Source organism: Coenobita brevimanus, chromosome 103 (genome assembly GCF_032717465.1).
Source record: "Coenobita brevimanus isolate Jiangsu-jjx chromosome 103, ASM3271746v2, whole genome shotgun sequence".
Lineage (NCBI taxonomy): Eukaryota > Metazoa > Arthropoda > Malacostraca > Decapoda > Coenobitidae > Coenobita > Coenobita brevimanus.
In genome coordinates, this window is record NC_137056.1 from 16,228,376 (window position 1) to 16,254,205 (window position 25,830).

The 25,830-nt window shown below is 41.4% G+C and overlaps 1 protein-coding gene across 1 annotated transcript in view; it reads left to right on the forward strand.

Moving 5' to 3' along the window:
* The window catches only part of LOC145415623 (cartilage oligomeric matrix protein-like), a 108,812-nt gene that overhangs the window by 18,188 nt on the left and 64,794 nt on the right, over nucleotides 1-25,830 (forward strand). The window contains exons 5-6 of the mRNA XM_080284844.1: nucleotides 8,025-8,184; nucleotides 23,458-23,635. Of these exons, the coding sequence (XP_080140970.1) occupies nucleotides 8,025-8,184; nucleotides 23,458-23,635 (338 nt within the window). The remainder of the gene's footprint in view (nucleotides 1-8,024; nucleotides 8,185-23,457; nucleotides 23,636-25,830) is intronic.

The following is a 25,830-nucleotide window of genomic DNA, read 5'->3' on the forward strand; positions in this document are numbered from 1 at the left end:
TGAAACAGTTTTGAACAGTAGTTATAGATTCTTTTCTACGTGATTTCTTGTGCATCATTTGCTTTTGACACTTACTGTATCAACTGCTCCTCAATAATGTAAAAAAATAATGATAGCCAGAACTGGAACTGCCAAAATCCTACTGATTTCGGTATTTGGTTCAGCTCCTCTAAAATATGCTAGTTTCAGCAGTTCTGCATTAAGGTCTGGGTTCAGTTCCACAGCACTGGTGGTAGCATTGGTGCTGGTGCTGGTGGTGATAGCTATGGTGGTGATGCTGCTCCAGGTAGTGGCGGTAGCTGTGATAATGATGGTGGTGGAGGTATTGGTAGCTGTGATGATGGTGGTGGTGGTGGTATCTGTTATGGTGGTGGTAGCAGTGGTGGTGGTGGTTGTGGTGATGGTAGCTGTGATGATGGTGGTGGTGGTGGTGATAGCTGTGATGGTGGTGGTGGTAGCAATGGTGATGGTGGTGGTGGTAGCAATGGTGGTGGTGGTGGTGGTGGTAGCTATGATGATGATGATGATTTTGGCAGTAGTGGTGGTGATGGTTGTAGCTGTGATGATGATTGTGGTGCGGTGGTGGTGGTAGCTGTGATGATGATGATGGTGGATAGTGGTGGTAGCTGTGTTGATGATGGTGGTGATGGTAGTAGCTGTGATGATGGTAGTGGTGGTGGTGATAGCTGTGATGGTAGTGGTGGTGGTGGTGGTGGTAGCTGTTATGATGATGGTGGTGGTGGTAGCTGTGATGATGATGGTGGTGGTAGCTATGATGATGGTGGTGGTGGTGGTAGCTGTGATGATGATGGTGGTGGGATAGTGGTGGTAGCTGTGTTGATGATGGTGGTGATGGTAGTAGCTGTGATGATGGTAGTGGTGGTGGTGATAGCTGTGATGGTAGTGGTGGTGGTGGTGGTGGTGGTGGTAGCTGTGATGTTGGTGGTGGTGGTTGTGATAGCTGTAATGGTGGTGGTGGTGGTAGCTGTAATGGTGGTGGTGGTGATAACTGCAATTGTGGTGGTGGTGGTAGCTGTGATGATTGTGGTAGTGGTGGTGGTAGTAGCAGTGGTAGCTGTGATAATGATGGTTGTGGTGGTGGTAGCTATGATGGTGGTAGTTGTGGTAGCTGTGGTTGTGGTCGTGGTGGTAGCTGTGATGGTGATGGTGGCTGTGGTGGTGGTTGTAGCTGTGATGGTGATGGTGGTGGTAGCTGTAGTGTTAGTGGTGGTGGTGGTAGCTGTGGAGGTGATGGTGGTTGTAGCTGTGATGATGATATTGGTAGCTGTGATGATGGTGGTGGTCATTGTAGCTGTGATGGTGATGGTGGTAGCTGTGATGATGGAGGTGGTAATTGTGATGATGGTGTTGGTCATTGTAGCTGTGATGGTGATGGTGGTAGCTGTGATGGTGATGGTGATAGTTGTGATGATGATCATGGTGGTCGTAGCTGTGGTGGTGATGGTTGTGGTGGTGGTGGTGGTGGTAGCTGTGATGATGGTGGTGGTGGCTGTGATAGCTGTGATGGTGGTTGTGGCAGCTGTAATGGTAGTGGTGGTGACAGCTGTGATGATGATGGTGATGATACGGGCTGTGATAGTGATGGTGGTGGTGATGATGGTGATTGCTGTGATGGTGATTGTTGTGATGGTGGTAGTTGTGATGATGATGGTGGTGGTGGTAGCTGTGATGATGATGGTGGTGGTGGTAGCTGTGATGATGATGGTGGTGGTGATGGTAGATGTGATGATGATGATGGTGGTGGTGGTAGCTGTGATGTTGGTGGTGATGGTAGATGTGATGATGATGATGGTGGTGGTGGTAGCTGTGATGTTGGTGGTGGTGGTAGCTGTGATGATGATGGTGGTGGTGGTAGCTGTGATGATGGTGTTGATGGTGGTAGCTGTTTAGAAACTGCTGTCATTGGGGCAAGTGCTTTGTGGCCCGATAGTGCTGGGAGGCTCTTATAATAATAGTAATAATAATAATAATAATAATAATAATAATAATAATAACGCCGACACCAACGCTGATGGGGTTCGAGTAATATCATCGGCATCATCATGAACAAAAAACAACAACAACATCAACAACATTAATAATAATAATAATAATAATAATAATAGCAATAATAATAATAACAGGGGTTCCTACCATTCACTCATTCGATGTAGGGCTACCTTCAGGTAACTGCACTGAATGGCAAGCGATATTGTTTACTGTAGCCTTGGAAATCATTTATGTTCGGTGGTAATAGTACAACCAAATGGGCGCCTGGTGCTTTAGTGTTGTACGGCGCTCCAACTGGCTGTGACTCATGAAGGTATACCGTTTATCCGAGGATGGAATGTCATCCTCTTACAATGCCACTCAGGTGTGGGTGACTGGTCACCCTCACCTTAAGTAATGGGATGAAGTAGTCAAGCCACAGGGTCCTGTGCTCCTTATGGGAAATGGGAAGATAATGGATTGGATGAGATGATGATGATGATGATGATTATGATTGATAATAATAATACTGTAATTAATAATAATAATAATAATAATAATAATAATAACTAGAAAACGGAAATTTTCATTAGCAATTTCAACAACTCACCACATGACAAGGTCATCCGTCTTGCGCATGTGACCTCAGTGCATAAAAAGTATTTTGAACTTTGACCATGGCTGTGACCTTGAGTTTTGGGTCAAGGTTACTCATCCTTGGTAGCCACGCATAGCATATCAAGTTCTATAAATATACAAAATTTAGTGATTACAGCTCAATTCTATCTTGGTTTTTTATACTGTGCGCTCAGTAACTCCCAACTACTTTCCATTAACCCCCGGGCGATCTCAGAAACTTCTGGCTCAAATAGGCCCATAGTCATTTCAGACCTGCTCTCTGACCTTGGCTTTGTCCCACAAAAATTTCAAGTCGATACTTTAGCGGATTCTGAGGATCTGCGAATAGAATATTTTTATAGGTTTTTAAATGTTACTGGAAAACCAGTACTGGTAACTGGATGATATTGGGCCACATGAAACAGCAGCTGGGGGACTCACTTGGCCAAGTATGACGGCCGTAACTTTGAAATTGAGCGAATGCGAGCGATTTCCTTCTTCGTAAAAAATAATAATAATAATAATGATAATAATAATTCAGCAGTCCCATCTCCAGTGCTCTTATTCTTCACTTTTCATTTTCATGCAACACCAGTCTCACATCCATATGTTAAAGATTTTTATTTTTTTTTGATGTGTCCGACTCTGGGCATAGGCTTCACAGCCTGCTTTCAAGACCCAGTAGTCCTCCTACATACCATATACCTCTACATGTCACCAGTTCGGCACTAACACCCACTGTCCATATTGAATACATGCTAGGGCTGTCTCATACAGGACTGGTGTATTGGTATTAACGGGGGTATTTTTACGACATGTCGGCGGGTCTTCTGGTAGATCAGAAAAGTCGGCTTTTAGGAAATTCAAATCCTTAAATTGTTCCCTGCCCCAGCCGGGACTCGATCCTGGGTCCTATGGTCCATTAGGACTGCAGGCTGCCTCTCAACCTATTCAGCCACCGCCTAACACACCTTCACATAAGCCTCGTGCAGCTGCAACACTCAAGCCTTTGTTTCTTATCAAGGCCTTCATTGCACTAGGTACTTTCCTTCCATGTGTCACTCTACTTTCAACTTCATTTGCACATTTTCCTCTTTTTTTCTGTTACTGTACCAAGGTATTTGAACTCTCTCACCAATTCCAGTCTCTCTCCATTCACTGTAACATCACGCTGGGATTCACCTTCTCTCTCAATAACCATCACTTTCCTCTTTTCTACATTTACTCTCAAGGCACAACGCTCGCGGGCATTAGCAAAACCCTGCACTAATTTACCAAGTTCTTGTGCGGTATTTGTAAGCACTACTGCATCATCAGCATACAGCAAATTTGAGATATTCCATCCACTGAACATGCTTGGGGTTTCATTTACTCGGGACTTATCTTGGAAAGATCATATTACATCTCTTGTAAAATCTGTCTCCAAGAGATTGGGTGTGCTAAGCCGACTCCGCTCTTTCTTTACCCCTGCACAATTGTTGACTCTATACAGGGGTTTTATCCGCCCCTGTGTGGAGTACAACTCTCATGTGTGGGGAGGCTCCCCACATACAACTCTTCTCAATAGGGTGGAGTCAAAGGCTTTTCGTCTCATTAACTCTCCTCTTCTTACTGACTCCCTTCAACCTCTGTCTCTTCGCCGCACTGTTGCATCTTTATCTCTTTTCTATCGCTACTTTAATGGTCACTGTTCCTCTGAACTGTCTGCTTGCATTCCTCCACCTCTACGACGGACGTGTAGCACCCGTCTAGCAGCAAACTCTCATCCCTTTTCTGTCCAACACTCTAATGCAAGAGTTAACCGTTACTCCCAGTCTTTCATTTATGCAACAGGTCAGCTCTGGAACTGTCTCCCTCTGTCTGTATTTCCTGCTGCCTATGATCTCCAGTCTTTCAAACGCAGTGTGTCCAGGCATTTCGAAATGTTCGGATCTTGAATTTGGCTCTCTATTGTATTTTGTTTTTCTCTTGGAGGGAACTGTTACTGCAGGCTCATGGCCTTTGGTTCCTTCTTCCTCGCATAAAAAAAAAAATCACCATTCATTACCAACGCCATCCCTCTCTCCATTACTCGTGTTTTTATTTCTCTCATCATCCCATATATATATATATATATATATATATATATATATATATATATATATATATATATATATATATATATATTGAACAACCATGGGGACATCACACAACCTTGTCGCACGCCCACACCGACCGAGAACCATTCACTTAGATGCCCATTTACCCTTACACATGCTTCACTACCATTATTAAAACTCTTGACGTCACCTAGCAGCTTACCATCTACATCGTACTTGCGCAGAACCTTCCACAATCCTTCTCTGTCTACTTTGTCGTATGCTTTTTCCAGATCCATGAATGCCATAAACACCTTATGGCCCTTCCCACAAGCCTTCTCCACTATCTGTCTTACCGCAGATATTTGATCCACACATCCACCGCCACTCCTAAAGCCACACTGTTCATCATTCACTAGGACTTCTGATATCTCTCATACTTTCTCTATAATAATTCTTCCATATACTTTCCCTACCACACTCAATGAACTTATGCCACGAAAATTCTTTCACTCACTTCACTCACGTTTATTTTTGTACATGGGTACAGTCACAGCTTTTTTCCACTCTGCTGGCACAGTTTCACTCATCCATGCCTTCTTACATATCTCCAACAAGTACTTCCTTCCTCTCTTTCTACTAGCCTTAATCATCTCTGCATACACCTCATCAACTCCAGCTGCCCATTTTTCAGCCGCTTCACAGCGTTCTTCACCTGTGCGAGTGTCACGTCTCCTGGCACTGCATTCCTTCTCCGCTCATCCCCAAAACCAGTCATGTTAACAACCTCTCTGCTCTCTCTATTCCCATTCATCAGGCTTTCAAAATATTTTTTCCATCTGGTCCTTACTTCATCCCCATGGGTTAATAATTTACTAACTGTACATTCTTCACACTTTCACATTTCTTTCCGCTGTGGTGAATGTTTATGGCGAATCAGATAGAGCCAGGATTCCGGGGGCTTGAATGATGACTGAATAGAAGCGTGGCCCATTGGACTGGGCAAACATAGGTTGTCTGAACGTGCTACTCCTCACCCTACCCTAGGATGGGAAAGGAGGTCCGGATGATGATGATCACGGTGATTACTACTACAACTACTACTGCTACTACTACTACTACTACGGTACTATTACTACTACTACTGCTACTACTACTATCTATCTATCTATTGCCAGACGCCTCAATCCCGTTTGGGGTGGCCACAAACAAATCGCCTCCAAGTCGCCCTGTCCTCCGCCATTTCACTACCCTGCTCCCAACTCACACCCCCCTCTCTCATATACCTCTCAACCCCATCCCTCCATCTCATCCTCGGCCTCCCCCTCCCTCTTCCTCCCTCCACCTCACTCACATACACTCTCTTCGTCAGTCTTTCACCCTCCATCCTCTCCACATGGCCAAACCACCTCAGTGTGTTCCTCATAACGCTTCCTATCATATCCACATCCACACCACAACGCTCCTTTATATCCTCATTCGTCAGCCTGTCTCTCCATGTGACTCCACAGGCTCCTCTTAAATAACTCATTTCCACTGCTCTCACTCTTGACTTGTGTCCTTCCAACAACGTCCAAGCTTCACTTCCGTACGTTAGAGTTGGTATCACAATACTGTCATGTTGTAACTTTTTCACTTCCATGCTCACTTCCCTGTTTCTTATCACTGCTTTCAAAGAACCAGCAACCTTTCTTCCTTGTTGTACCCTTTCAAGCACTTCACCCTCCAAACCTTCATCCTACTACTACTACTACTACTACTACTACTACTACTACTACTACTAATAATAATAATAATGCTCATCATCATCATCATCCATCCATCATTCATACTACTACTGCTGCTACTAAATATATCATCAGGGGATCCAGCAATAATATATCCACCTCCATTCACTCGTCGCTTTAGCTTTCAAAATTGTCGGCTCTGTCTCACACAAGATATTCTTTACACTATAGGAAGAAACCCAGAATTTCGAAGGCTTGAATAACTCACGGTAAGAACGTGAACATAATATACAGTACAAAGGTACCCTGCTTATTCTGCTTGACCACATAACCTCAATACTGACACCTGATTAAATTGCAGGAAAGACAGATGGTGAAGCATGACAATGGAAAATGTCTGCAGGCACTTAAGAAATAAGAAGTAACTAAAACACATCTCGTGTCTGGCTATATTCTCCAAAGGTAAATCTCTCACCCATATTATAACCCAATTCCAGCAATGACCAAGTCTCTCCTGTAATAACCGAAATGAAACTTAAATTAATCACTGTCCTGGCCGAGATTCGATCTCAGGTCCCCGCGCCTCATACGCGCACACGTTACCACTGAGCCAAAGAGAAGATCCCCGCTTTGCCCCTAGGCAACGCAGGCATTTATACACCCCATTACATCACTCTTTTTTTTTTTTTTCCCCTGGTGATTAATTTGGTCAGTTTCGAACGCACGTGGTAGTGCAGAGCAAAGGAGGCCACCAACGGGGACGCTGCAGATCACAGTGGACAGCTCACCCCCCGGGATGTAAGGCTGTACAACATCATTGCCCTCAAGGCCCTTGCCTTACATCCCACTGCTGCCACCGATGTAATAACCGAAATGAAACTTAACAAATTAATTACCGTCCTGGCCGAGATTCGATCTCAGGCCTCCGCGCCTCATACGCGCGCACGTTACCAATGAGCCAAAGAGAGAATCCGGCTTTAATACACCCCATTACACTCCCATGGAGCCATTTTTCCACTATAACCCTGTTGTCTGCTATGAACCTATTCTCTAACAAGGGCCTAGTTCTTCCCTTGGATCTGTTTTCCCCATAATCCTATTTTCACGTGGATCTATTTTCCCTGATGGACCTAGTCTCTCCTCATCAGGAAAACCATATCCCTACATAAACCTTATTTCAGCCATGGAAATATTTTACCCCTCAAACCTGATCCACTTGGGCCCATTTCTACCAAGGACTTATCCCTCATGGACCTATTCCAGCCTTGGACCTATTGATCCCATGAACCTATTCCTCAGTAGACCTACTTTCTCCTGTCAACTCACCCACCTTCCCGCCCACTAACCCACACTGGTCTACCTTCCCACTCACCCAGTGTCTGTCTCAGTAGTAAATAAAATGAATCGGCACACGCACACACACACACACACACACACACACACACACAGCAGCTTTAATAATATAAATAAAATACCGTTGCATGATCGTCAGAAATAGTGGAGAGTGGTTGAATTACTGTCAGAATCAACAATGGTTTAAGGACTAACTATGAGAGATGCGTTGATGGACGATGGTTGAAGAACAATAATGAATAATATAAACCTGTTGCAGGATAACTGTCCGCTGATGGCGAACGTGGACCAGAAAGACAGCGATGGTGATGGGCTGGGTGACGTGTGTGACAACTGCCCCACCACATCCAACCGCAGGCAGTGGGACGTAGACGGGGACGGTACCGGGGACGCCTGTGATTCGGACGCTGACGGAGATGGTAAGCTTATATATATAATTATGCTTGGTCCATTTTGACGAATAAATAGAAATAGGTGGGAGGGAAACCAGGAATGAGCTGAAGTTCTTTACTCCTGTAACGTTTCGGACTATACAGAGTCCATCGTTAGAGAGAGAGAGAGAGAGAGAGAGAGAGAGAGAGAGAGAGAGAGTACAAAAATGAGGAAATCAGAGATATTTATGCACTGGACGTCCCATTGACCTTAGTTGTGTCTATTGCTGATTGGAGGGAAAGGGGGAGCAATTAAGCACCATGTCAAGTCAACACAATAGAGGGGGGCAGCCAAACAACAGCAGACACGACAAAGGTCTTAGGGAAGTCCTGTGTATATAATATCTCTGATTTCCTTACTTTTGTACGCTCTGTCTGAGGATGGACTCTGTGTAGTCCGAAGCGGTAGAGGAATAAAGATCCTAAGCTGTTTCCTGTAAATTCACGTATATGTATATAATATGTACTCGTATACATTCACCCAACAGTGGCCTCCCCCAATCTTCTCCATGAATTCCTTGACTAAGCCAGTCTCTGCCAGGTGTTGCCTGCAAACTCTGTCTCATCTCCACCTCCTGTCTGGCCTTTTTCTGCATTGCTTGTAATCTCTTAGAGTCCAATCAGCCACTCTCTTGCTCTTTTGGTTATCCCTTACTTTTGCTACATAACCTGCCCAGCCCCATTTCTCTTCTTTTTCAACTTCTATAAAGTCCTTGGCTTTAGTCTGCTCTCATACCCAAGTCGATTTCTTCCTGTCTCTCAAAGATATTCTCAACTCTGGCCTTTCCATTAATCTTTGAGAACGGATTTGATTGTTATCGCCCACCTTTAGGAGGAGGAACGATAATGCTTTTGCCTGCCTCTCTCTCTCGGTGTGTGTGTGTGTGTGTGTGTGTGTGTGTGTGTGTGTGTGTGTGTGTGTGTGTGTGTGTGTGTGTGTGTGTGTGTGTGTAACCAAGGAAGCATGCATGTTCTCACAATGTGCGTGCTCCCAAGTTTGGAGTCCGAAACCCAACCTGTAACAGATGTTTAAAGTGGGTGCTGGAAGTAGGATGTCTCCTTTCATATGCTTGCATTTACATTTGCAGTTTGTTGGTTCAGACCCGTCACATTTCAGACTCTGAACGAAACAAATTTCACTACAGCCACCCCTTCCCAGCCAGTAGCCTTCTTTGCCAGCACTGGGAGGGTGATATCCTGCTGTCACTCCCTCCTAGGAGAGGACTGGTTCCTTTAGTGGACCTCATGTGGAACTGCAAATATTTCAACACTCTGGTTACAAATAAGTTTAAAATTCTGATCTGTGTCACGTACTGACACCCATACTTAATTGAGGTCGTTCATTGGCCTACCTGAGGTCGTTCAGTGCAGTCATACCTGGTCTCTCCTGAACTGCCGAGTGTACCCGTCTGCTGTCAGAGTTGTGTTAGTGCTGTGATATGTGTTGTGCTAGTATGTTCTGCTAGTGTGTTTGCAGAGTGTGTTCTAGTGTTACAATATGGTGGTAAAGTGTTTCGGAGTGCTGAAAGCTAGTGGTTAGTGAGATTTTTATATGTGTTTAGTCCATGAATTTTGTCTTATGTGTGAGCCAGTGAGAGAGACGGCTTCGGCACCTGAGATGAGTGTTTCCACTGTTAGTTTTGAGAAAGGTACCTTGATTTAAAGGAAAACTTTCTTTAATTAAAACAGGAGATACAAACTCTGCGTCACGAGAAGACTGAACTTAGATCTAGTAAAAGAGTTGAAGTGAAGGATAAGAGGAAGTCCGAAGGATGGAAGCTTGTGTATAACGGTGCAACTACGTTAACTCTTAAAAAGGAAACGAGTGTAAGGTGCACGAATGCATTCAATGCTTTGCCTGGCGGCGCATTTCATTTGGGGGCATTGAAATTTCCTTTGAGCGAAAACAGTATTTCGGTTGGGGGCCACATGAAACTTCATTTGGGCACTGAATTAAAACAGAGTAGTGGGAGCCGAATTAAAAAGGATTATTTTAAAACCTTACCTAAAATCAGTCAGAACGGGACATATCCATTTCGAGTAGTCGTTTGATAATACATCAGTAATACGAACTGCAAGAAAAAGAAACGATTTTAAGAAATCAGTTACACGTGGCTGTTAGAATACATAAAATATATAAAAATCTTAGTTAAATCAAAATAGAGTACATACTGTACAGTAAAAGCAATATATTTACATGCCCATCCTGGGCTGAAATTTGCAGCTTAGGTTAGGTTAGTAACGATTTGTTATCGTCCAAATGAAGTGGTATCCTGACACCCAAGTGAAACAACAGTAACTAGATTTTGCGCCTAAATTAAATGCAGCAACGTGATGAGTAAGAGGGGCAGGATGAATGATGTGGTGTGCGAGGGGTCTAGCGGCACTCTGGGTGGTGGCAGACCATCCAGACTGGCCTCAGGGGCCGCGCGAGTTAAAGGTAAGAAAATTTTTATTCTAATTAGGTAAGGTATCAGTACAGAGACCTCCGTACTTCTCTTAAAAAGCACGTAAGTCTTGTGGGGGGGAAGGTAAGGAATGTATTGGATTTGAAATATAGTGGAGATAATTCCATTGTCTACAGTACATCAGTGTTTTAAATACATAGGAAGTACAGATAACAGGAGGCCTGTTGGCCCATGACGAGGTTATCTGGCGGAAAAAATTATAATTCTAAGATCTAGCCAACGCGTAAGAGGAAAAGATAAAAAATAGGAAAGCTCTGCCCCACCCATTACACCACCCGGCTAAACCGACAGGGAAAAAAAAAAAAAAACACCATGCTTGTTGGCAAAAACAGTCACGGAAATTCACAGGAGAGGCAGAAGAGCAACGACTATGCACTATGTAATATCTATTCATAGGTTTGTAATAGAAAAGTAAACACAATCGCCGAATGTTCTCATTATTAATCCTACCGTTCGTCTCTCAGTCTTTAGCATCACTTCAACCTGGAAATAAAGAACACTAAGTTAGTTATAGACTCAAAATGTTTGTCTAGCCGAATTTTAGATGCATGAATAGTTTTTGCACGAACTACTATTGCTGGTAGTTTATTCCATTTTTCCACTACGCGAATATTAAGGTAGTGTTTCCTTAGATTACTGTTGCATCTCTTGCTTTTAGAATTTCATTCTATTATTTCTAGTCAGTATCATTCTGTATTTCGAACAAATAATCATATCTAACATCATCCAATTTGTTAAGAATTATAAATACTTGTATCAGATCTCTGAGTCGTCGCTTTTTCGGAGGGAAAAAAAAAAAGCTTCTTTAATCGCATTTCGTGGGGTAAATTTCCCAGCGATGGGATCGTCTTCGTGGCTCTGTGTTGCATTCCCTCAAGACTATCTTCGCCCACAATAAGATTCGGAGACCACTGCTGTACTCAGTATTCTAGGTGTGGGCTAACTAACGGCGTATGAAGTTTAGAAGTTACATCAGGCGTTTTATGATCAAAGGTCTTTGCGATGAAGCCGAGCATTTTGTTTGCCATGTTACTGCCTGCTATACACTGTTTTGAGTTTTTCAGGTCGTAACTGATAAAAACTCTTAGATCATTCTCCTTCTTTACTTCCGTCAGTGGGGTACTGAACATACGATATTCATATATATACAACGTTTTTGTCGCCAAAGTGCATTACCTCACATCTACCTACAATTTCATCTACCATCTTTCACTCTAATTTATTAACTTATCCAGATCGTTTTGTACAGAATCAGAGTCTGCTTTCGTAATTGCTGTGCCTCCAATTATCAAAATTTCGTTACCTTAGTAGTGAGTCCATGTTGTAGTTCATTGATATAAATAGTGAAAAGAACTGGTCTAGAACGAACCCTTGAGGAACTCCACTTGTTACTTCTAGCCAATCTGACAATTTGCCATTTAACACTACACGCTACCTGCGATTTATTAACCAATCACCTGTCCATGAACATAATTTGTTAGAAAGGCCGTGGCCTTTCAGCTTTTCAAGTAGTCTTAGATGGGGGACCTTGTCAAACGCTTTCTGGAAATCAAGGTAGATGACATCCGATGGTATTTTTGCGTCCCAGTTATAGTAAAGAGGCCAAGACATGAAAATAAAATATAAAATCATTTTTAGTTAAATGCAGTCATCCACCATGGATAGTTAGGCCATGGGGTGGGGCATCGCGCTAGGGTAGATGCCACCCTGGATTTTTCCATTAGGGTCATATTTTAATCCTTTCCTCACAAACTCGCGCTTTTGAAAAAAAAAAGAAAAATCATAAATTTGGGGTATGGGTAAACACAATGTGCTGTAACATTTTTTTACAACGGATGACAGATGAATAAATTATAGTTCATTTTGTAACTGAGGATGTCTTCTATCAGATGCATCGAACAATATTTTGATTAGCTGCATAATTAGGTTACCAAAGGTCAAAAGTTCAGGTGACCCCTGCACCCCCTGGTATATTTGCCTCTGCGTTCAGCGCCTCAGAAAATTTTTAACTTGTAGCGTTATCATTTTTTTAACAATTATTTGAAAAAGTATTGATATGGGCAGTTTTAGAAAAAGTTTGATCAAGGTACTCCTATTGAGAACTGAGATACTGGGGTTCAAAGTTTGCCTTGAAAAAAAAAAACGCTATATATATATATATATATATATATATATAGAGAGAGAGAGAGAGAGAGAGAGAGAGAGAGAGAGAGAGAGAGAGACACACACACACACACACACACACACACACACACACACATATATATATATATCTATCTATATATATATATATATATATATATATATATATATATATATATATATATATATATATATAGATATATATATATATATATATATATATATATATATATATATACACACACACACACACACACGAGTCTATAGCTACTGTGACAATCCACTAAAATTCAATGCGAAGATATGACTCACTTACTCACTATTTGGTTTAATTCTAACATTGGTGTAATTTAAGAGAGGGACAATTTAAAAAGGGCTGAAATTAACCCTTACTAAACGACGTGCAATGGTGGTTTGTCATATGCACCATTGCTAGGGCTAATCGTTGTCGATTCCGTCGCTGGGGTTTCAACCCACATATCCTTTAAAACAGAATATTCCATATGTTGCCCAGTGGCTTTCATAAAGTTCATGGCTGTATGAAATGGTCCTAGACGCACAAGAACGTTTTGAAAATCAGGCAGGTTCGCCCAGACGACTTCCTTTGCCCTGCAGTTTAAGGCCTGGTCAAAGGTTATGACCTTATTGGGAACGTTGAAGGTTTTGACAATATACCTGCATTGGGTTATTATTGTGTAGATGGTGTCCATTTTGTCAGCGGGACTGGCAGGATGGGCATATAACCAACCATCGACACCTCAGATTTGTGCTGGGACATGATTTTTTTTAAGCTTGTCCATGCAGGTATCTGCTGATTGTCTGTCTCGCATGTGGCAAAGCATCCATGCTAGATCCCTGGGTTCTGCTTTTCACAGGACGGATTCATCTGATCTGTGCCACTCATTATGCACATCACCATCAAATACTGGAGCTGGACACATTTCCCTTGGATACCCAGAATGCAAAACCTTGTGAAAGTCATTCGGAAGTAATGGTCCAAATGATTTATCCCTTCCGATAATCTTGCATGAGCCGTTAACCGGAACACCTGCCTCTTCAGTGTACTGAAATGCCGCACATTGCATTGCATGAAATGTACCTTTCCCATCGAGAACACCCTCAATAAGATCTATATTGTCCGCTGCAAATTGTACAAACTTATTTTCGACCAGGTTTGCAGGAACTACCATGTTATTATTGGAGTTATACCAGTCTAACTCAGCTTTAGCCATGCTTGTGTCCACTCGCGGGACGCCTTCATAACTCAGGCCGTGTCCAGCTGCATGAACCAACTGCACTAATCGTTTACTTCTCGTGGCATGATGGATTGTAACACCGAGACCAATGTGCTTTGGTGTCATTTTCTGCCCTTTTGACTGAGCAAGTATTTTGTCCTGTGCAATGTTAACAATCCTCTTCCGATTTTCCTCAGACTCGTCATCCTCAGTAATTAGGCTGAGGAGCAGGAAAAGTGACTGCGGTACAACCTGTTTAGCATGGTCCATGTCAATGACATCATATGACGAATGGCCATCAACTTCCAATATGTCCATTTTGATCCTGTTGCTAACATCATGCACTGATTTTAGAAGGTTGTCATTTTCATCTCTCAAGCAAATTGTCTGAATCAGCAATGCTTCAGTCTGTTGGGCCTGACTGACCTCTGAAGTTCATTTGATGGTCTGCAAGACTGACTCTTTACTACCAGAAGGAACAGTTAAGAAAGACTCTTTCTTGCTAGTATTTGCAGCAAATTCTATTTTATCACATAAAACTTATGTCAGATTGTCTCTGAAATCCTTTAAAGTATTGCTGTCAGGTAAACTACATAAGTGGTCTTCTGAGTTAGGCCTACCCCTTCTGTTGATCAGCTCACAATATCTGCCCCTGATATTGCCATGACTAAGTCCTCTGTCTAGTTCCTTGACGACTTAATTGAAACATGCTTTATCAAACTTCAAAGAGCTGTCTGCATCCACCTGGTGCTTCTTACAATTCCTCATAAACCTGGCATGACACTGGAGGTGATATTTTGCTTCTGATGCAACAAGATCTGAGACACCAGACAGACTGTACCTTAAAACATAGGCCAACTAAGCACAGACACCAGACAGACTGTACCTTAAAACAGCCCAACTGAGCACAAGCCATTATTCTGGAAGAAGTTTCCAATGTCATCACCTACGATGATTTCCTTCACGTTCACCTTGACAGTACATACACTGCAGTCACTGAACACGTGGTACGGATGATCTGCCAGAAGAGGGTACAACTTCACTGCGTACGGGATTTGCAGACTTCGTTGCCAGTGACTTCCTTTTCAGTCTCTGTAGGTGGGAAGAACCGTGAAGGAGGAATAACAATTTTTATACCAAACCAAGTTAATGTTTGTCATTCAAGTCAATTTCATCATTCTGCAACAGATCAATTGCGTCAAGGAACTTGTCACAGTCGTACTGGATCCTTGTAGCTAATGCCTCCTTCAGGGTATTGATGCCTTGTGGACAGGACTTTCGAGTGTCTTCACTACCACATTTCTGGCAGAAGATACATTTCTGGAATGAGAACTGCTGGCTGCTCTTCCACTTTATGTTGGCAACTGGATCCATTGTCTGAAAAAAGAAACATGGATGTTCTGTTAGAGAGATGCAAAGCAGAAAAATGTTTGTAGCTATATAGGCAACTAGGATGAAAAAATGCTCGCTTCCCCCTAGTGCCATGTCACAGACCCTGCTTACAGATTCATTATAGTAAGGTATTATTATAACCTTCATGTCGAATCCCTCTCTCAGCAGCAGTTATTTCTTTTTTTTTTATGTCGAGAGCGCCATATGTGGATGAAAGACGGCCCATTAAAATCATAATAGTAGTTTATGGTCGTTTTGATGTATGACGTGGCTTCTTCTTTTCTTTGTAAAGAGGACAAAGTTTGACCTTATGTCTCTTGGTCACCAGTGAGGGTAGCTTGATTAAACTTTTTCAAAATTTCCCATATTAATACTCTCTTATGTAAGTGTCTTAAAAACGAAATAGTTCTACAAGTTAAAATTTTCTTAGGCGATGAACGCAAATAGACACAAATTCCAGGGGGGGCAGGGGTCACCTGACCTTTTGACCTTTGGTAACCTAATTATGCAGCTAATCAAAATATTGTTCAGTGCATCTGATAGAAGACATCCTCAGTTACAAAATAAGCTATAATTTATTCATCTGTCATCAGTTGTAAAAAATGTTACAGCACATTGTGTTTACCCATACCTCAAATTTATTTTATTTTTTTCAAAACCGCGTTTTTTTTTTTTTTTTTTTTTTTTTTTTTACGTGTCCGACTCTGGGCAACGGCTTCAGGGCCTATTCCTTGAGGACAGTTACCTATCCCAAGGCCCAGTAGTCCTCCTACACCTCCACATGTTTGTGAGGAAAGGGTTAAAATATGACCCTAATGGAAAAATCCAGGGTGGCATCCATCCTAGCGCGATGACCCACCCCATGGCCTAACTATCCATAGTGGATGACTGCATTTAACCCAAAATGATTTTACAATCTTATCCAGGCATCGTGTTTGGATTTGGCCTCTACTATTATAGTATATGTTTGCAAAAATTTAAACGAATTTGTGAGACGTGATCTGTTATTACGAAACCCGTGCTGATCTGTTACAAGATTATGCCTATTAAGGGACACGGTAATTTTGCCTCTAACATTTTTTTTTTCTCCAAAATTTTCCTTAGTACTGACGTTAAGGAAGCGGTAATTTGTGGCGCGTTTTTTATCGCCCTTTTTAAAGATCGGTGATATATTAGCAAGCCTCCATTGATTAGGTACTCTACATTCAGTTAAGGATTTATTGAACATTTTAGTTATAGAAGAGGCTAACTGTCAGTAACATTCACGCAGTATGCGAGGAGATACCTGATCTGGGCCAGTTGAGTTATTTAGGTCGATTTTCAGAAGACAGTATAATACTTTGTGTTCTGTCTCTTTGTTGGTTGATAACTTCGTTGATTGATAACTTCAACCGATTGAAGGATGGGAATATTTACACTATTTTCTTGTGTGAAAACACTGTGAAGTGAGTCGTTCGGTAATATTGCTATTGCTTGGTTATCATGGACGAGATCGCCTCCCAGGCTTATTAGAAGGCCTATGGTGTCCTTTACGGTTTCTTTCTCGTCACATAATGAAAATATAATTTAGGGTTTGGTTTTGCGTCACGAGAAATTTTCGCCATGTAGTCTTGTTTAGTTCCCGAATAATTTCCGTACATGGCCGCTGTAGTTTAAAATATTCGGTACTGTCATCGTGATTTCCTGTACGTTTATATTTTGTCTATGGTCTTCTCTTGCGACCAGTGATTTCTTCGGGTAATTAACCGTATATATACTTTTTTCGTTTAATGAAGCTCAATAGATTAGTGAATATTTCCCACATTTCCCCGACGTTATCCACTAATCCAGTTGGTTAGAAGTTTTCTTTCTCATATTACTGAAATTAGTTTTCCTGAAGTTAGGAACTAAAAGGCTATTTATACTGTATTTTGCAGTTGCTGTTAACTTCAAGAGTAATATTATGATCGCTATTGTTTAAATTTTCACCATCACATAAATTTATTAGGTCACCACCTGTTGCTAGGGCATGGTTGAGAATATTATTACCATACGTCGCTGTATTCTCTGCCTGACTTCAAAATATATCGTTTACCAGTTCTAACAACCTGTTCCCTTCATTATCAGCACACGAATTTTTTCAGTCAATATTCGGATTACTAGTCTTCCATAATAGCGCTGTCTTTGTTTTTAATTACTGATTTTATTTCGTCGTACAGAAGTATATTACTTTCCTCGACTAACCTGGCCGGTCTGTATATTACACCGAAAAGAATGGGTTTATTACTCTGTGAAATTTTCGATATACAAAGAATCGTATGTTTCAACATCCAGTTTACTGATCTGAACTGTATTTATATGGACTGAGGTACTGTGGCAGCAGTATAAAGAAATGGTAGAGAAAGTTAGGAGGAAGAGTGGGTGTTGTGTTGTCCTTAGAATTCTGTCGAGATGATGAGTTAACAGGGAGTGGATATCCAGAGCACCAGGACTTAACTGTCACCTGGAGTGTTGCAAGGATCATGCAGTATCATTCATTGACAACTGAGACAGGTCCTACGATCGCAGCCCCAAGTATAGCAGGGATGGGATGCATCGTAGTAGACAGGAGGTTGCTACTTTAGCTTGGTAAGCAGGCGAGGAGCTTGGGAGATTTTATTTCAGAGTTAAGTGTTAGATGTATGGTAAGGTGTAGCGAATCCATTCAGGGATCTTTAACATCAGGCTTACATAGATGCAACGAAATGTGTAAACACAAGAAGTAAATACAGATATGAGTGTAGATAGTGAAACGTGGATGAATACAGACTCACGAATTTTTGGCGGAATATCAGCTCCAGGAGTATAATCATTTTCACTATAATTGTTAGGAAAGAAAGGGAGGCGGGGTAGTTATTTACGTAAAATATTCATGAAATTGTTGCAATAAAACAAATATTAAAGTCAGTAGGGATCCTGAAAGTGTTTGGGTTGAATTTAGTAACAAAGGAAAATTAGCCTTAGGACCTATTTGCAGACTTCCAAAATTAAGCAGAGAAGATAGCAAATAATTTTGGGAGGAGATTAAGGAAGCAGCACAATCCAGCTCAGTAATTATCGCAGGGAACTTTAACCTGACAAGGATAGATTGGCAGAATCTGACAGGGGATGCAGAGACAAAAGAATTTCTGGAAGTAGTGCAGGATAATTTCCACTATCAGTATACCAGGGAGCCCATTAGATGTGATGATATACTAGATTTGCTTTTATCTAAGACAGAAAACATAATTCATGATACAGAAGTTGGCCGACGACTTGGGAAAAGCGACCAAGAAGAAATTTAAGTTCAAATTTAATTGGAATGGCCGTTCTACTGAAAATCGTTAAAGTGTTCCGAATTTTTTGTCTTTGGAACTTTGATTAAGAGCGTATTTCAGAACTGGAATCCATGGGGAGACTGGTTACTTCAGGGAGAGTGACGTCACTAGGAAAGCTCAGGTCGTAGGTGATAGACAGGATCTAGGTGGAAGGGGACTTCAGAAGCTCAGGTCATGGATGAGGGACAAGATACAGGAGGGATGGTGGCTAAGGTCACGGAGATAAACTCAGGCCAAGTGACACGCACCCGTTCCGTGGGTGAGAAATATGATGAGTTATGTACTACATAGAGGGCAGGATAGATACCCCTTCAGAAGCGTTTAGAACGGATACTACAGAACCGAGATGGTTAAATAGCAGATTAAAATTCTCATAGGCCAAAGAAAAGGAATATATATAAAAAAGGGGGGGAGGGAGGGGAGAGGAACGCTTATGTAACCGGTACGCGATTTTGAACAGGTAAGTAAAGAGACAGATACGGAAAGCAACGAGCAGATAATTAATGAAATTAAGGTTGCTCGAGAATGGAAAGGAAACCCCATGGGTTTTTATTTGTTGCACCGTACGAAAAACAAAGACAGGATAGGACCTTTTAGAACAGAATCAGGTAGCCTTCTATCACCAGTGATGATAAAGAAACGTTCTCTGTCCTAAATTATTTCGCATTAACATTTACCAAGAAAAATTTAAACCTCATCTCTCAAACAACAAACATTTTCGATGATAATACGAACAATATTCTTAGTAAAATGACCATTAGTAAGGAGGACGTGTTGAGAGAAGTTGATATGCTAAAGCCTCAAAAATCCCCACGTCTGGACGATGTATATGCAAAATTTTAAGGGAAACCAAGACGTTATTTAATGATTCATTAAGTTCAGGAGTTCCAGAGATGTGGAAAACAGCGAACGCAATACCAAAAAAGGGAGGGTAATAAATCAGCTGCATCAAGTTATAGTTCGGTAAGTATAACATTAACAGGGGGGGAAATGTTAGAGTCAGTTTAAGCAAATAGAATTAGAGAGCACTAGAAAGGTTTAATCTCATAAATAAAAATCAGCGGGGATTTATGCAAGGACGATCCTGACTCACAAGCATAACTTTTCTTGGAGGTCCATGAGGCGGTATATACCGATAAAGCTTACAATATTATTTATGTGGCCATTGGTAATGCATTTATTGCGGGTTCCACACGAAAGGTCAGTTAGGAAGGTTCGAGCACGCGGTATAGACGGTGATATCTTAAAATGGATTGAATCCTATGGCTGAAGGGACGAAAATAAATGACACTAAGTTGGGTTGGGTTTTAGTGAGTAGCGGTGTACCACAGGGATCAGTATTTGGTCCTATATTATTTATATATATGTATATGGTAACCATAGGGGTATTTGCCTTCTTAATGTGACTGGAAAAATATATGGTAGAATACTCATTGATAGGGTTAGGCATATAACTGAGGAGCTAGTTGGAGAAGAACAAGGGGGATTTAGGAAAGGAAAAGGGTGTGTAGATCAGATATTGTTCTAATATGTTTAGTGGAGAAGTATCTAGAGAAGGGAAAGAAAGTGTATGCTGCCCTCATGGACTTGGAGAAAGCTTACGACAGAATGGATAGGCAAGGTATGTGGAAGGTATTAAGAATATATGGAGTGGAGGGGAAATTGTTGAGTGCTGTGAAGAGTATGTACGAAGGAGCTAGGACTACGGTGCGAGTGGATGGTGAGCTAAGTGAGTTCTTTGATCTCAGTGTGGGACTGAAACAGGGTTGTGTGATGTCTCCATGGCTGTTTAATATATACATGGATGGGGTCGTACAGGAGGTGCAAGGTAGGGCAGTTGATGTAGGGGTGGCTCTAATGAATGAGGGTGAGATGTTGAAGATTCCGGTGTTGTTGTTTGCTGATGATACAGTATTGTTGAGTGAAGATGAATGGGAGTTGCAAGGTTTAGTGAATGCATTTGGAACAGTGTGTAGGAAGAGGAATTTGAGAGTTAATGTAAACAAGAGTAAAGTTATGGTGTTTGAGAGGAATGAAGTCACAGAATGCACGGTGAGGTTGGATGGCGAGGATATGGAAAATGTGAGTGCATTCAAGACATTACTTGTGCAGTGTGATGAGTAATGATGGAACTTTTAGGGATGAAGTGCTTGAAAGGGTACAGCAGGGAAGGAAGGTTGTTGGTTCACTGAAAGCAGTGATGAGAAATAGGGAGGTGAGTATGGAAGTTAAGAAGTCACTGCATGATAGCATTGTGATCCCTACTCTGACGTATGGAAGCGAGGCATGGACCTTGCAAGAGGGGAAAAAGTCAAGACTGAGAGCAGTGGAAATGAGTTACTTGAGAGGAGCATGTGGAGTGACATGGAGGGACAGGTTGACGAATGAAGTGAAGGAACGTTGTGGGGTGGATGTGGATGTGGTTGAGAAGATTAGAAGAAATACACTGAGGTGGTTTGGACATGTGGAGAGAATGGAGAATGAAAGACTGTCTAAGAGGGTGTATGTAGGTGAGGTGGAGGGAGGGAGACGGAAGGGAAGACCAAGGATGAGGTGGAGGGATGGAGTTGAGAAGTATATGAGGGAAGGGGGAGTGAGCTGGGGGGAGGGTAGAATGGTGGATGACAGAGCGACTTGGAGGCGTTTTGTCTGCGGCCACCATGTGCGGGATTAGGGCGTCGGGCTATATATAGATAGACAGATATATGTAAATGATTTAGACTTAGGAATCATTGGTAATATTAGCAAATTTGCCATTGCCACAAAAATATGGCGAATCATTAACTTAGACCTATAAAAGGCCCTCGATATAATGTACAAATGGTCTAAAGATTGGCAAATGGAATTTAACGTGGAAAAATGTAAAGTATTTAACGTGGGCAAGACCATCATAGATACTGGATGCCAGTTAGATAACAAAGGAATTAATAAATCGGAATGCGAGAGATCTAGGAGTCATGGTTAGTAAAGACCTTAAACCAAGACAGTGAATAAATGCGAGAAATAATGCAAATATGGTCCTAGGATTTATTTCACAAAGCGTGAGCAATGGGATGTCTTACGTAAAACTCCAACTTTATCTAGCATTACTAAGGCCACATTTAGACTATGCCGTGCAATTTTGGTGTCAGTACAATAGAATGGATATAAATTCGTTAGAAAATGTACATATAAGAATGACAAAAATGAGTCATGATATTCGGAATCTTTCATATGAAGGCAGACTAAAAAAGACTAAATCTGCATTCATTAGAGCGGGGTAGAGTAAGAGGAAACTTAATAGAGGTGTTTTAAGTGGATGAGGAAATACTCGTAAATAATGGATTAACGAGGTAATTCAATGAGCATACAGGATAGAATTTGAACTAATAGTTTTAAATTAAGTAAATTTCGTTTTTGCAGTGAGATGGGCAGAAATTGGATTGGCAAAAGGGTAGTGGAAGAATGAAATGAGCTACCTAGTGTTATGGTTGCTGCCCCTTCCATTGAGAGTTTCATGCAAAGGCTAGATAAAAATATGATAAGTAAGGGTTGGATATATATATATATATATATATATATATATATATATATATATATATATATATATATATATATATATATATTCTATATATATATACAGAGAGAGAGAGAGAGAGAGAGAGAGAAGTTACATGACAGTATTGTGATACCAACTCTAACGTATGGAAGTGAAGCTTGGACCATGTTGGAGGGACATAAGTCAGGAGTGAGAGCAGTGAAAATGAGTTATTTGAGAGGAGCATGTGGAGTCACATGGGGAGACAGACTGACAAATGAGGATGTGAAGGAGCGTTGTGGTGTGGATGTGGATGTGATAGGAAGCGTTAGGAGAAACACATTGAGGTGGCTTGGCCATGTTGAGAGGATGGCGAGTGAAAGACAAACGAGGAGAGTGTATGTGAGTGAGGTGGAGGGGAAGAGAGGGAGGGGAAGGCCAAGAATGAGATGGAGGGATGGAGTGGAGAGGTATACTGTATAAGAGAGGGGGATGTGAATTGGGAGCAGGGCAGTGAAATGGCGGGGGACAGGGCGACGTGGAGGCGATTTGTTTGTGGCCACCCCGTGTGGGATTAAGGCGTCTGGCAATATATGTATGTATATATATATATATATATATATATATATATATATATATATATATATATATATATATATATATATATATGTATATATCATAATTGCCGGTAATGATTTTTTTTTTCCTTTTCAGGTATCACTATGATAGTCTTTTGTACTTTCGCACTTCCCTATAAAATCTCCACGCCAGTTTTTCAATACTGAATGGTATTTCTTCTCACTTTTTTTTTCTGCAGCTTCGGGTAGAAGGTTTGGTGGGCGAGGGAGAGCCTTTGTCTGTGTTATCCTTGACTTGTTCTATTAGTTTAGTCGCAGTCTTGTAGGAGTTGCCTAGAATGGGCCAACTGGCCTACTGCAGTCATCCTCTCTGCTTATGTTCTTAAGAAGGTGGCGCCTGGCTATCCAGTGGTTAGAATATTGCGGCTGGATTGACAGCCATGCACAGAGGGGGTTAGTCATATACCCTAAGATGTAGGCAAGTGCACTCCGGTACACTAGCCTTAGGTCCCTACATCTTGTATGGGGAAAAATAGGATTGCTCTTACCTTTGCCAATACAGTATGAAACAACTCAAACCCTCTTATGTAACAGGGGTAGACAGCGGCTCGGACAACTGTCCCAACCACAGCAACATGGACCAGACTGACAGCGACGGTGACGGCGTAGGCGACGTGTGTGACAACTGCCCCTCTATCGCCAACCCCACCCAGGACGACGCTGACGGCGACCTGGTTGGTGACCAGTGTGACAACGACGTCGACCAAGACAGGTGAGCCTTGTGATCAACACGGGTTATGATCAAGACAGATTTAGAACCAGGGCAGGTTACGAGCACGACGGGCAAGGTTTTATTATCAAGACAGGTGAGTCAGACAAGTAAAGCTTATAATCAAAACAGAGGAGGTTTATGACTACGACAGGAATACTGTCATGACGAAAACAGTTTAGGTTTATGACTGGGAAAGATTTACGATCAAGACAGGTTTACAATCAGTACAGGTTATGACCAAGACAGGTTTGGTTTACCACCATTACAGGTCAGAGGTGGCGTCAATTTCATGTTAATTTTATTCCTGCCACTTCTGGATAATTTTACTTAAGAAGGATCTATCATATTAAAGAGGTTAACCACTTCACTACAGTGGCATATTTCTGTAGCTTATTACCTCTGCCAATGAAGCTGAACAGAGGTTATGTATTCACTCGTGTATGTTTCTGTGTACTGTAACTTTTCCTGTACAAGGTATCTCAGAAAGCTGTAATCAGCTTTCAGTGAAATGGGGTAATAGTTGAGTTGTGGGATCAAAGAAGAGTTGATTAGATTTTGAAGTGGATCCGGGTCCGGATGCAGGGAAAAAGAGAAATATATATATATATATATATATATATATATATATTGGCGGAGGTATGCACTGTCTAACATTGTGTAAGAGCAGGCTAAGACCATACAATTAATTGACTATGTGAGACCGTAAAAATATTCGTCTGATAGGCAAGAGGACCTACAGCAGTACAGCAGTCGATATTTGGTGGTGGTGGTGGGGGGATGCGTCGGCTGGGGCATACGCTCCGAGTGCTTTCTAGTTTTTGCTGGTGCTGTACGACTGTATTCAGCGTAGGACAGGCCCTTGATAGTGAAGGGGTTGATGAAGACAATATAACCACTGTTGGAATAGTATACCCTAATCTGAATGAAACCGTCCACGGTCATCAAAAATCAAATAAGAAAGACGTCCTCTGACATCTCTCAGTTTGTATCGATGTATCCATCTATGTCTAATCATCTATCTATCTATTTATCTAGCTGTCAGTCTACTGATAGACAGACAGATATATCTATCCATCTGTTTATCTATCTATCTATATCTACCTATATCTATCTATCTATCTATCTATCTATATCTATCTATCAATCAGTCTATCAATCTATCTAACCATATCTATCTATCTATCTATCTATCTATCTATCTATATATATACAAACAGAAAGAGAGAGAGAGAGAGAGGAAACACGACGTATTCCACGCTCTTTCGTATATTCACATCTTCCATAGACAGCAAAGTAAAGGAGGTGGAGTACACCTATTAATTTTACACAGAGAGAGTAGGGATGCGAAAATCCCTAGGGAGCTAACAAAGTCGCACAACAACCAATGTTTTAAACTTACATCCTTACTCCTTGGTAAATGATTGGTATGTTAGCTTAGAACTGTGTAAAAAAAAAAATAATAATAATAAGAGTATGAGGATATGACTAGAGATATGTTGAGTAATCTGGAAAAACTTGCACAGAGAAGACATGGACTAGTCATAACTGGAGTCTTTAATTACAAAGACGTAAATTGGGAGGAGAAAGATGCAGGAAGTAATACAAACACACGGGGGTAATAAAATACTTGAACTGGAAACCGATAACTTACTGGTTCAGAACATCAAGGACACAGGAATGAGAGGTGATGATGAACCATCTACGATATATCTCGTGTTTACAAAAGATTCAACTGATGTCTAAAATATAAAACACTGTTGTTTCTTAGGAAAGAGTGATCATTTAGTTACTGAACTTGAGGTCATGAACTGGGAGGAGGAAGAAAGGAAAAGGCATAAGGAAGATAGGCATAATTACAGCAAAGCTGGTTTCATGGCAGCTGGTTTCATGGCTATGAGAAATTATTTGAAGGTAATATGACTGGAAAGAATTTAGTGAAGCTACAGATGCACACAATTAATGCTCTCATTTTAGGGAGATATACAATAAAGGAGTTAATAATTGATTCCCAAATGTGGAACTAAACATGAAAAGATGTTCGTTGATAAATGTAGAATAGGAATGGAGAAAAGATCGAAATAAAGTATGGAACATAGCAAGGAAAAATAGGAGTAAACTCGCATGGGAAAGCCTATAAGAGATTAAGAAATGACTGAACACGGCAAGAAAAACTAGGAGTAAACTTGCGTGGGAGA